This window comes from Sminthopsis crassicaudata, chromosome 3 (assembly GCF_048593235.1).
Source record: "Sminthopsis crassicaudata isolate SCR6 chromosome 3, ASM4859323v1, whole genome shotgun sequence".
In the NCBI taxonomy this organism is placed as follows: Eukaryota; Metazoa; Chordata; class Mammalia; order Dasyuromorphia; family Dasyuridae; genus Sminthopsis; species Sminthopsis crassicaudata.
Window position 1 is genome coordinate 162,906,200 of NC_133619.1, and position 14,266 is coordinate 162,920,465.

The 14,266-nt window shown below is 32.8% G+C and overlaps 1 protein-coding gene across 2 annotated transcripts in view; it reads right to left on the reverse strand.

Annotated features, from left to right (window-relative positions):
• NALF1 (NALCN channel auxiliary factor 1) overlaps window positions 1-14,266 on the reverse strand; it is a 710,740-nt gene that overhangs the window by 19,018 nt on the left and 677,456 nt on the right. The window contains exon 3 of one of the 2 annotated variants that reach the window (XM_074299502.1): window positions 11,316-11,369. The exons of the other annotated variant lie outside the window; for it this stretch is intronic. Within the exon in view, the coding sequence (XP_074155603.1) occupies window positions 11,341-11,369 (29 nt within the window). The 3' untranslated portion in view covers window positions 11,316-11,340. The remainder of the gene's footprint in view (window positions 1-11,315; window positions 11,370-14,266) is intronic. 2 annotated transcript variants of the gene reach the window in all.

Here is a 14,266-nt window from a genome sequence, read left to right on the forward strand (position 1 = left end):
CTTCCTTATTAAAATATTAGCTTTTAGGGGATAGAAGGTTGTGCTTTTTATTTATATTCTCAGTACTTAGCAGAATGTCTAGCCCATAGTAAACACCAGGCACATACATTTTTTCTTTCAGTAGATGCTTAATAAATTGCTAAATATGAATTTTAAGCACACATGCCATTCTAAGCTCTTTTATTCTGAGTTTATACTCTAAAATTAAGTAAACCAGTAGATTTTTTCAGAATATATCAGCATGTTTCTGTAGAACAATTAAAATAATTACAATTTGGTACTGGATTTTAAAAAAAGATACATACAAAGCCTCTGGTCTCTGCTATAAAACAAACTTCATCTGCAAAACTTAGAAAAGTTTCTCTATTCTTACATAGATCTTTGTTTTATCTTAGTTTATTCTCTTAAATATAATTTTCCATTTTCCTTACCTTAGAAAATCAAGAGATTGTATTTATATGTAATTTTTTTTTTTTTTACAACTTTTGTACTGATGACCTTAACTATGCAGTGTAAGAATCTGTGTGTTCTCTGGTAGAAGTCTATAAATGCATAATTAATCATATTTTTTTCAGTTTATTCAAATTACTAAAGACAATATGGAATTATAATCAAATTGGGAATGACAATTAGAAAGTGCAAACATTGTCTTGCTTATATGAATTTGATTACATATGTATCTATTCACACACATATATAATTGTATCTTTCTACATTTTTATTTGTTTGTATGTATCTATGTGTATCTATTTGTCTAACATTCTATGGTATGCCCAGGAATACATTAAAATATGTTCATTCCATATTAGAATTTTAGGGTGCTGATAACCAAAAATTACCTCAATAATATTATTCTTCACACTTAGACAACTTGTTTTCTCCAATTTGAACATTATTTTTTCCCATCTAGAAAATTTTGGAATACTGTATGAGAAGGAAAAATTAAGACCAACATCAGCTTAGAGAGAATATATCTGAATTCATTCCTATTCGTATGAACAAAGACATGTCACATTGCTTTTGTATAAAGTAGATGCTTAATGATATGGGCTATAAGTCACCAATGGTGATCTTTCAGGTGAAGTAGAAGACCACCAGATCTTACCATCTATCCTATAACTTCAGCCCAATATTCTCTGGATCTTGTCATATGCCTTGCAGTTAAACCTTCCATAACTAAGCATGGTCATTTTTACCAACTTTACCAATTTTCTGCTATTGTACCCTTAGACCTTAAGGCTTTTCTTTCTCTTTTGCATCTATATCCTCCTACATGTTGTTCTCCCAATTACAGTATAAGTTCCTTGAGAGCAGGCACTACATTGATATTCTTTTTGAATTATCAGTAATTAATATATAGTAAGTACCTGAATAGATGCTTTTTCATCCATCAATAAATGTTTATTGAATTGCACTGAAATAATGCCATATTACATATGTATTTATTATTTGCTGTTCCCTTGTATTTTGTCAGTCCTGTGCATGTTTTAAAATTTAAATTTCCGAGAGCTCCTGGATAATTTCTTTGGTTTCTGGATTCAAGTATCTAAAGGAGTTCCAGGAATACAAAAGCTGCTCAATACATTCTTGAAGACAATAACTGAACTCCAAGAGTTTAATAATAAAGGAAAATGAACAAATATTAACTTACTATTGTGTCTTTAAATTACTTATGACAAGAGGAATGGAAACTGTCAGAATTAAGAGAATAAAATGACATTCATAAGTGGGATGGAAATTCTCCAAAAAGACTTATCTGGCTTTTAGTAACATGCTTCCCATTGATTTTTAATGAGAGTCACATGAAAAGGGTTTTCTTGGTACTTAGAAAAGTCTCAGACCAGAGTAACATTTATTCCAAGTTTTATTGGAATGGGCAGAATTTTATTTTTAAAAAGAATCTACTGCATATTTAAAAATGCAAATATTAATTACCATGTATATTAGTAGATTGGAACTTCATTTTGTTACAATAAAAACTAAAAAGATCAAATATAAAAAACAATCTTATTTTTTAAATTTTGTGTCTGATTTCTAATGTCCAATTTCTTTTGCAAGAGTTTCTGAATTCTATTTTCAGAAAAATCTGTACTTCCTTCTTCCCCGATGTCCTTATTCTTCACCTTGGCCTTGCTTAAAGGCAGTAGATTTTATATTTGCCACTGCTAATGTCTTGCATGAGAAAATGCATTGAAAAATCATCCGTGTAAAAGAAATTATTGCACAATTAGAAATAGTCATATTTCAAAGCAATTAACCCTTGCAATACCTTTTTTTTTTCTTTCTTTTTTTTTTTCTTTTTTTTTCTGTGCAACATTCTTCTCAAAGTAATTGGGATTACTCCACTTAGTTAAAAACATACTCCACTTGGTTAAACATTTCTCAACTTCACCAATTTATATGTATGATATAGTGAAGTTGGTTATTTACTGATAGAAATTAATGTTGTAAGTGAGGGCTATATGTGTAAGGACTATGATTCTTTCCCTCTTCCCTCAGCCCAATTTTAAGTTCTTATAAACAGCCTTAAATAGAGGATAAAGCATTAACAAAACATTTGTGGTATAGATTGGCCAAGATTTGGAAGGAGAGTTATAGAAGAGTGAACAGAATTTTAATGGAGATTTAAGAAAACTATGGGAAGAAAAACAGAGAGGAAATGAGGATTCAGCATCCACAAGTAGTTTAATCAAATATGCACACTTTTAAAAAAGATGTCAGGCAAAGTCAAGCACAATTAGGAAATGAGTCATAATTTGTAATTTATTTGCATTTATAAGCCCCAAGGTTAATATTAACCTTGTAATGAAAAAGCATTCTAGTGCTTCTAAGATTTTCTGGTTTTAGAAGATCTGAAAAATATAAAAATTCATATGTCAACATTCTTAAAAGTAAAAATAAGAGGACCTCCAACTCTATATAAATACAGTTGAAAACCTCAGTTTCTGATATGAAAGGTCATCATTTGCAAAAATTTGGGATAAATTTGAAGAGTGATCATTAGTATAAATTGTACTAGTTTGCTGAGAACAAAGATTTTTAATTTTTTTCTTTCTTTTCTTCTTTCCTTTCTTCCTCCCTCCCTCCCTCCTTCCTTCCCTGTTCTTCCTTCCTTCCTTCCTTCCTTCCTTCCTTCCTTCCTTCCTTCCTTCCTTCCTTCCTTCCTTCCTTCCTTCCTTCCTTCCTTCCTTCCTTCCTTCCTTCCTTCCTTCCTTCCTTCCTTCCTTCCTTCTTTCCTTCCTTCCTTCCTTCCTCCTTCCTTTTTTCTTTTCTTTTCTTTTCTTTTCTTTTCTTTTCTTTTCTTTTCTTTTCTTTTCTTTTCTTTTCTCTTCTTTTTTCTTCTTTTCCTTCCTTCCTTCCTTCCTTCCTTCCTTCCTTCCTTCCTTCCTTCCTTCCTTCCTTCCTTCCTTCCTTCCTTCCTTCCTTCCTTCCTTCCTTCCTTCCTTCCTTCCTTCCTTCCTTCCTTCCTTCCTTTCTTTCTTTCTTTCTTCTTTTCTTTCTTTCTTTCTTTCTTTCTTTCTTTCTTTTCTTTCTTTCTTTCTCTCTCTCTCTCTCTCTCTCTCTCTCTCTCTCTCTCTCCTCTCCTCTCTCTCTCTCTCTCTCTTTCTTTCTTTCTTTCTTTCATGTGTCAAATGCTGGGAAAAAATTTCCAGCATTCAAAATATTTGAAAGAATGTGCCAGAGACTCTGAAGTGATAAGGAATTTGTATTTGTATTTGATATTATTGGAATCATTCCATAGTTTCCTAAGGTAGCTATTTTAAGTGACATTTTAATGTATGTTATAGTACCATAGGCCATTTTCTTGAATTCACATCTGGGCTTTAAGACACTTATTAGCTCTGCGATCTTGGGCAAGTAACTTAACACTGTTTGCCTTAATTTCTTATATGTAAAATGAGCTGGTAGACCACTCCAATATTTTTTGCCAAGAAAACCCCAAAGAGGATCATAAAAAATGGAACATGACTAAAAAATTGACTTAACAATAACAATAGTACCTTTGCATAATAATTAGCTATATATTCTGAATTTTATATACTACAATTTAAGTGACCAAAAGAACTATGTAAAGACACATGCTATAAACAATTAAGGTGTATTATATTCCCAAAAAATAACTTCCACACAAAGAGTATCGTAAAAAACATAATGAAATATTTAATGGACATTAAATAAGATAACCTAGTTTATAAAATTATATAATTTTGGAACTGGAAAAGCTTGGAAGTCATCTAGCAGTCCAATCCATTTTATGAAAGGAAACTTTCATATGTGATCATTCAGCCTCTACTTGAAGACCTTCTGGCATGGGATAACCCACCACCTCTTAAATAAGGCTATGCTATTTTTGGACAGATCTTTGTGTGTGTGTGTGTGTGTGTGTTTTCTGACATAAAGGCTAAATTAGTTTGTTGAAGTTTCTACCTACAACATATAGTTCTGCAGAAACCCTTGGTGTACTGCTAGATACATCCTGCCATGTTGACCTTAGACTATTAGTAATTACTGATATAAATGAGACTTTAAAGTTCTGTTAAAATCTAGGTAAATTATATTCACAGCATCATTCTTATGTGTCTATCTAATGACAATGTCAAAAAAGGAAATGAAGTTATTGTGTCATGACCTATTTTTGATGAATCCATGATGTTCTTTTTCATGACCATGTTCTACCTAGATATTTGCCAAACATGTCTTTATTGATCTGTTTTAAAATATTTTCAAGAAGCAGAATCAAAGAATCAAACTTACTGACCTATAGTTTGCATACTCTATTCTCTTCAGCACTCCTTGTAAAACATTAGGTTATTTGCCTTTAAATAGTTATCTAGAAAGTGTAATGAATTAACACTCCTATATATATATGTTATATAAATATCCTATGGAAGAAAGAAATTGATAAGATCTACATGGATTCTTTGAATGGTTTATATTCTGTACTTGTGGTAAGAGAATTCTTGCTTATAAAATCATAGATGTACTGAAATATTGAAGAATATACTTAAATCTATAATATTTTATAAATTTAGTATAAATACAATTCATTTGGTTATAACAAGTAACTTCAAATGAACAATAGGAGCAATAAAGATGACTTTTGATTCTATTCTACCCAGCATTTCTAACTTTAAAACAGACAAGAAGGGTAGTTGGACCATTGAGCTAACTGATTTTACTTATCAGAAAGAAACATCTATTTGGAGCTTGTAGAAAAAATAGGAGTGTCTAAATGGAAATCAGTGGGAGGACCTCTGTAGTATTAGGCCCAAATATTTTAATACCAATTGGGAAGTGACAAAACCAGTCACCTAGCCAACTAGAAGTGAAAAATATACCTTCTTATGTTTGATTTCAGGGCTATTGAAAATACCCTACTGTCCCTAGATAGTTTTCTATTACCCCCTTTGCTGTTTTATTGAAAGTTTTGTAAGCCTATTGAAACATCAGCTTAAAGAGTAACATTAAACCTTTTTTATTTATTTACCATTTAGTTTATAGATGAATCCAGAATTTTTCTTGAAAGTAGTTTTTAATAAAAGAAAATGTAATGAAAAATAGAACATAAGTATGGAAATCGCCTGAATGAGGGAATGCACAGAATTAGGCTTTCTAAAGTCAAATTTTCCTTCAGGATTATTCATTTGACCTATGGATATTAGGAGTTTGGGATCTTGATAATGGACTTACCATCAGGCTTGAAAGTTGATATCAAATAAATTGAGTCTATCCACAAACACTTCCTGATTCCTCCAGGAAGTGTCATTTAAAAATAAAATGGAAAATCTACAAGGGTTTTCCTAATGGAAATCAAAGGATATAACTCTGAAAAATTATGAAATAGCCAATATAAATCCATAGATTTTTGACAACCAGGCAGATACACTTGATAATAGGTATTTAAAGAACACCGAGCTGCATCTCAAGCTGTAGGAGCTCAGTTTTATCCACAGTATTAAGTATCCCAAGGGCTATCTGATCCTGGTTTTAGTGAAGGCCTGTCACTGTCTTTTAAATATGGGATCTCTCCTTTGACACTGCTACTACCCTGGAGTAAGCTTTCTTCTGTTTGGCTTCTCTAAATCAAATCCTCATTCACTTCAGTTCATTCTCCAGTTGGCTGTCAAGTGATTTTTCCTCCCATTTCTGACCATGTCACATCCCAAGCCTATCCCCTAATTCAATAAACACTCATTGCTTCCTATTATCTCCAGAATCAAAAATAAAACCCTTTGTTTGGCTTTTAAAATTATTCATAATTTGGCCCTTGCTACCTTTCCAAGTCTTCTTATATTTGGTTCCCTTCCATATATGCTTTGATACTCTATTAATAATACTGGCATCCTTGTGGTTCCTCACACAAAATACTTCATCTTCACTGGATGTCCCCTTACTGCTAGCACTCTCTCATTCCTCATGTCTGCCCTTCGATTTCCTTAGGTCCTTCAAATGCCAACTAACATTCTACCTTGTATAAAAAAGTCTTTCCTAGTGTCACTTAACAATTATTAAGTACCTTCCCTTCTGAGATTATCTTCAAATGATGATGTACAAATCTTAATTTGTGTTGTTCATCATCAGATTGTGAATTCCTGTGTTCAGAGACTATTCATGCCTTTCTTTGTATTCCAAGTACTCAGTAGAACACCTGGTACATAAAATGTGTTTAATAAATTGTTGTTGATTTGATATAAAAACATGAGGTAAAAATATCTTTTCAAAGGCTAGTCACATTTCTTTTTATAATAGCAAAAATATAAATGTCGGGACATGTTAAGGCCTTAAAACAAAGTATAAATGCTAACTATTATTAAAAGTATAATGATCTTTTTTTTTTTTTCAATTCTGAAGCAATTCTTTCCAATAGAATGAAACAATGGCTACCAAAGTACTATCCAGAATCTTGGATTAAATCTTCAGTTACCTGAACATGGTTCAATTCTTGGTCCTGAGATATGGTCAAGAATGAAACATTATAAAAAGACCATTGGCTGAAACATTTTAAAAATCAGATAGAAGAAAGAATGGCTATTCTTGGTAAACCCTTTGCTAATAGCTAAGAGTTTAAAACTATAATATAATTTTATTATCTTAGTAAGAATGAAATTTTAAAAAATGAATGGGAAGAGATTAGGAATGACAATTTATAATGTCCAAATCATAATCCTGATTATCACTAGCTAGTTGGATGATTATCTAGTTTAAAAAGTTTTTGGGTTTAGTTTTTTCATCTGTAAAATGATAAGTTCTTTCAGTGCTAACATTCTCCTTTCTGTGGTTCATGGTTACACAAGGAGAAAAGCACATCCAAAAAAGGCAGAGGATGGTTTGAAATCCAGATAAAAAAGAGTTCTTTTGTATATATTCATCCTAAAAGTGAGGATGAGATCTTGTTTTCACTGTACTAAGCTTCATTAATACCAAGTTTCTATTTCCATAGAATTATGGTTCTTTGGAGATGCCGACAAGGGACCCTAAGGAAATTAGTGAATTTAATCAGGTTCATTCATTACTATTCACCTTTATAGCAGATATAAGTGGGACCTAAAGCACAGATTTCATTTTAGGTGAATGTTTCCAGGAGAAAGGTGAGTTAGAGCAAGCCAGGCAGAATGATTCTGAAATAGGCCTTCTTTTTTGAGTTGAATTTGTTATATATAAAAATACCCTGCATCAGACACAGTCAAAATTTTAGTCAGAAGACATTGTACAAACCAAATGCCTCTTTCTTCTTTCATTTCCATATTGAAATGGACATTTGAATTCATTCTTCTCTGAGCCCAGAAATATTACACATATTCAGACCATGCTGCAATCAAATCTGGTTATGTTTCTGTGATTGAAGAGTTCGAAGGAGGACAATGGGTTGGATTTCATATTAGCAATGACATTGAGAATAGCACATTACATTTGTAAGCCCTTTACAATTTCCAAGGCCCTTTCACATAATTAATGAACTTTGATCAGAATGAGATGATGGCAAGAACAAAATTGCTGTGAATGAAAAATGTAGAAAGAATGAGGAGAAGATAACCCTGACTGTTGGGTTGTCTAAAAGTTTAGCATTCCTATCATCAACTGTTTTGGATTATCTAAATCACTAGTCAGATATTAATATGGGAATTTTATTTTTGCAGAGAAGAGAGCCTAAGGCAATGTCTGTCTTGAGATCTTAAAAGAGCAATAGCAAAGAGACAAATGTATTTAGAAAAAAATATATAGAATTATACACCTTTTGCTTAACTTGTGCATGTTAAAAAACAATGCTCATCTTTTCTTTCTCCTTTGGGATCTTCTTAGAGAATTTTATGATCTTGTATCATACTATGAAATAATAGGATGAGATGTAGATATAGCAAGAATATCTAATTTACAAAACTAATGCATATAGCTATGTATACATTTATGTATATATGTTTGCATACATTTATGTATATATTTATATATACACATATGTACACATGAAACACAATACAATATACTGTCCATATATTTACATAGACAGATGTGCATGTGTGTATGTGTATATATAAACAGATTTCCAGTGGGGGAGTATTGTAGGAGGGGAAATATTACAATATTTGAAAAATTTATATAAAGATATAAGGGCTTGCAAAACAATTTATGTTCTTAGTAACATAAAATACATTTTTCAAAATTCCACTTAAATTCTTATTTAAAAAGCTTTATTCTTTTTTAAGTCTTTATTAAATATGGTCAAATCACTTAGCCTTTCTGAGCCCCAGTTTTCTGACCATTAAAATTTTCTAGCATTAAAAATAGCTAATACTACTTCATAGGGTTCCTGTAAGGATTAAATAATATAATGTTAACACTTTGTAAAACTTAAAGTGCTATAAGTAAATAGCAACTATTATTATTGCCTTTTTTTTTCATGTCATTCCACGAGTACTTTAAAAGTAGATGGAATAAGTTGAAATTCAGAAAGGTTGTTTTTTTTTTTTTTCAACTATCTTATATTCACATAATCAAATCATTTATTCAGTGATTAAGGCTAAATAGCAATTAGATATTTTTTAGATTAAGTGAAAGAGAAGATTCTTTGTCCCAATAGCTACTTAACTTTAATCACTGAATGGCTATGGCCTCAATCAAACTGAGAAATGTTGAAAACCTTAGCTTTAAAAAGGCCAAAGTCTCCCATTGCATCTAGGACCATCTCCAGTCTTCTTGATCTCTATCTTGCCATCAATTCAAATGGTTCTGGAGGGGAAAGTAAAGCAGGTGACCTTGCCTCTCTCACTTAAATCCAATTCAATTGCATGTCAAGTCATCTCCTCCCTGATGTCATGGTCCTCTTCTTAAAGAGGTGTTTCAATGCTTAAAGCTAAGTATTGAATTTCTACATTTCTTTTCTCTTATAGGTAAATTATTAATTAGGTAATCATAAGTCAGATGATAAATTAACCAGAATGTTTTGCTCTATTTTTTCCCAGTATCATTTTTCTTCTTTCCTTCCTTCTTTCCTTAAGCATTAGCATTAGATTTTCATCAGCTTCATTTTACATATTTTGCAATAGTAACCAATATCCACCAGGTGTCTCCCATTCTCCATTAGAAGTCATAAAATAGGCATGTCAAGGTAATAACAGCCGCCCACAATATTTTCCCAAGAGAAAGAAACATAACCTTATTCTTGTCATAGCTGAAAAACTGAATGCAACATTGACATATAATTTCAAAAACATGCTTTATTTCCATTGTCAGTAATCCCCAAAGAATCACCTTTTCTCCCTGCCTCCCCCCACCCTTTAGCTGTAATAATTGTCTATGAAAAATGTAATAGCCAAGAATTCTCAGTTTTCATTCTGTATCAATCAATGCAAAAGTTTCATGGCTATGGAATAGACACTGGTAATTTTGCTTCCTTAATTTGTGTTCATTATTGTAAGAAAAACAACATTGTTTTCTCTCAGGGATGAGAGGGGGGGGAGGGAAAAAAGGAAGGGAAAGGAAGGGAGGGAGAGAGACATACAGAAAGAAATAGAGAGACAAAGAAAGAGGAGATAGTGACAGAGAGAGACAGAGATAGTGAAATATCACTTGAATATCACAGAGAAGAGTGAGATCATAGAGTCAAAATTCTAGTTCAACCTTTTTATTTTACAGAAAAGGACCATGAGTTTTTAAAATATCAGAATTGCCTTGTGAATTAGCATCTACCCTCAAGACCTTTAGCTTACATTAGCTTGATGCTTAAATGACATATTCATGCCTTGTAGCATTTTAGAAAAAACTCCCTGATTAATTTTTAAAACACTGCTCCAGTATTATTTTATGAACAGAGAAGCCAAAATCAAGATTGAATAAAGTATCAAATAAAGTTCGGCAGAATCAAGACTAAGCATTTGAGAAGAATGTCACTCTTTTCTTCTAAGCTTGTGCCTAGACCCTTGTGATCACAGGACCCTCCACTGAAAAGAGCTACTCCAGATATGTTTTTTGGTCTATAACCATTCCTAGGATCATAAGGTTGTGATAACAGTAATAAAAATTATGGACAAACTGAAAATATTCAAAGTAGGTAATTGGTATGCAAATTATATCCATATCCAAATCAGGTACAAACTAATTAAATGCATTACCACTACCAAACATTTACAACTCACTCTTAATTATTTGGGGACAGCTTGTTTTGAGCCTGCCATTACCCTAAGGAAGAGCATTAAAGTTTTAGGAGATGTTCAGAAGTCTCAGTATGGATGTACTACTAACTAAAAGAGAGAGAGAAAAGAATTGGGAGCTACCTCTCATGCCACATTTTTAGAATGCTACTTGGGGGACTACATCTCCAGCTTCTTTCTAACTTAGAAGCCCCAATCTGTTATCAAGATTTTCTTGTACAATCTAGCAACAGAATCATGTGCAATTTGGTGTTTACTGAGTGTGTCTGGACATTTGAAGAACCTTCATTGGAAGATTTTAGACATACTCTCAATAGTAGGTGTTGCTTCTGAAGGTACCTGGAGTGTTATAAGTTAAGATTCAACTTTCCTGCATAGATGTCTTAGATTTTTTTTTTTTTTTAAATCAGATCTGAGCATATTCCTATTCAGGATGAAGATGGTACAATGAGAATATGTTCGGAATGGCAATTGGGAGAAATCCATGAGAAGCCAGTAACATGAATACTCTGTTATAGATATCAGCTGTGTTGGAGGCTCCATTAATTATCTGATAATCACCTATTAAGTTTGATATGAGAAACGATTAGGTGGCACTACAGTGCACAGAGCGAACACTGTACCTGGAGTCAGGAAGGCCTGAGTTCAAATTTGACCTCAGATACTTACTAGCTGTAAGTTCAGGACAAGTCATTTAATTTCTTTCTGCTTCAGGTTCCTCAACTGTAAAATAAAGATAGTAATTGTATCTTCTGGAATTGTTCTGAGGACAAAATGTGATATTTGTAAAATATTCTGCAAACTGTAAAGCTCTATATAAATTCTAGCTATTTTAATATTATCGTTATTATTATTTCTGAGTTTTGCTTTTCTGCTTAAATTTCTACTTCCCAGTAATTAGCTCCTATCTTTCCCTGCAAGCACAGGGCAGTTTTCCTCAAGCTCTCCCCATGTCCCATTTTTTTTCCCCAGATGTCCTGTATATAATCATTGTAGGTAGGATTTTATCTTGACACAGTGATAAAGCCCTGAGCTCTGGGTCAGAATGTCTGTTGTAATTCTCCATCCTGTGGGAACCTAGTTTTGATGAAAAAACAAATATAAACAAAACAAAAGTCCAGCTCTCAGTATTTTTCCATTTTGCCACAAAGAGGTACAAAAACCCTGAGGAAGAACCCATTCAGTTTTTAGAGATATTAGTTATCACTACTCATTTTTAGTGATATATTGACCAAAACTGACATGTGCCCAGTATTCAGGAAACTAAAGCTCAAGAGTGGCTTGGGGTGTTGCTTTCAACTTGGCAAATGAATTGTATTCATTGCTAATGGAAATATTAGATAGCTGTTATTATGCATCCTTGTAATAAACCTTGGTTTACTCTAACTCAAAGTTTTTTGTATTGTAATTTCTTGCTTCATAGTATAATTATGATGATGATAAGTGATTATTTTTTCTATTGTATTAATAATCAATTGTCAAATTAGGATTTCCTTTCAATTTCCTCATTGAGAGACCATCTCATATACCTGTCAGTCATTATCTTAAGGACATTGCTGATAGATGAGATTGTCTTAATTCTACTGGCTCTGTGATCTTGGATAGGACTCCACCCAACTAGAATTTACAAATAAAATCTAATCTAGGTAAATTCTTGCCTTTAGGAAGTAAGTATAGACCCTTGTGATGCTACCCCCTTTCTCCCTCCCCTCTCCCCCCCAGCCCATAGTCTAGAGTAGTCCAATTTATGAAAGAGAGAACCAATCACAGTGCACTGGGTAGAAATAGATTCCTATGTCCAGATTCCTAGAGGAACTGAGTGACATGATAAAGTCACATTCTCAGCAGGAATTTAAGACTTTTAGCCTACATCCTCATTAATATGTCCATCCCCTCATTAATTATTTACCAATCAGGGTTTAATTTCACCTGTGATAGAGCACCTCCTTTTCCAAAGCTTTTTAAGCATTCAATAATCTCCATGGTTTTGTCTTTGGTTACCAAGAAAAACCACTGAAAATCAATTTATTATCAAATGGCCTAATTCATAATCATTAATTACTCTGATCTTTCTCTCAGGTTTTTCATTCATCTCAATGATGATGATAACTTGACTTTATGTAGTAATTTCAATTTTACCAAGCACTTTGGAAATATGTCCCTTTAATCTCACAACAACCCCTTGTGGAAAATGCTAGTATTATTTCAGTTTAATAGATTAATTCATTGAGGTAGAAGATTAATTATTTAGGGTCACAGAGCCAATAACTGAGGCAGGATTTAATCTCAGGTTTTCCTAATTCCATTCCCAGTATTCTAGTCACTGAATCATTTAGTCACTGAACCTTGGATGTTTGGAATCTGATTGGTTTGTTGGTTAAGGTTAATATGCCACCCAAACTTAGTCACTTAATCCCTTTAACCCTCATACTCATGGCATTCTCATCAGGAAGTCTGAGTTTAGGAATCCCTAAGATTACTATAATTTATGAGTCTGTGGAGTCACTGAAAGTACACTCCTATAATTGGCTCTAAATTTCCTATATCTCATGCTATTTAATATTCAGTACTTTTTCATTCATGTCCAACTTTCAGTGGCCCCATTTTTTTTTGACAAAGATCCTAGAGTACATTGCCATTTCCTTTTCCAACTCATTTTACAGATGAGGAAACAGAGGCAAATAGTTAATGACTTGCTCACAGTCACACTGCAGTGTGAGCTTTCCTAACTCCAGGCCTGACACATTATCCGTTGTGCCACCTAGCTGCCTCAAGTTTTTACTGTTTTCTACCTATATGATCCTGATCAAGCCACTTAAATTCTAAGACTGTAGTTTCCTCATATGTAAAGTTGTAATAATGCTTTATATATTCACTTAACTCACCTAAGTTGTGAGAAAAATACTTTGTAACCTGTAAAGTAATACTGTTCTATATAAATGTGGGCTATTAGTAGAAAGTATCTTCTTTATTTAGGTCAATCTCTCCTCCCACTAAAATGACCACATAGGTGCCAAGGAAAATATGATTCCTCCTGGTGGCCAACCATATGAAAGAAAAAAAATCCTGAGTAACTTTGAACAGAATTTTTAAAAAAGTAGTTGAAAATTTTCTGACATTTATTGTTTAATCATTTTCAGTTGTACCCAATTCTTCATGACCCTTCTTGAAATTTTCCTTGGTATAAAGATACTGTAGTGGTTTTCCATTTCCTTCTTCTGTTCATTTTAAGGCAAACTGCATTAAGTAACTTGATCAGGATCACACAGCTGGTTGTATGAAGCCAAATTTGAACACAGAAAGATGGGTCCTCCTGACTTCAGATCCAATACACTATCTTTGGAGTCACCTATCTGGTCTTTTTCTGACATTATTTCTGTTGTTCAACTGAGCAACAGAAAATGTTTTCCAAAAGTATTAAAATTATTACTGCCATATATTAATTCTTATGTATACCACCTATGTATTTATTTAAATTAACTTCAATTACCAGAAGAAAAAGGAGTTTGAATTCATCTTCCTGGATGAAAAGTCTTTCTTTTTATAATGACCAGCCCTTGTAACTCAGGGTTCAGACTGTATTTTCAAAGGGCTATTGGGTAACCAGAACTTTCTTTAAT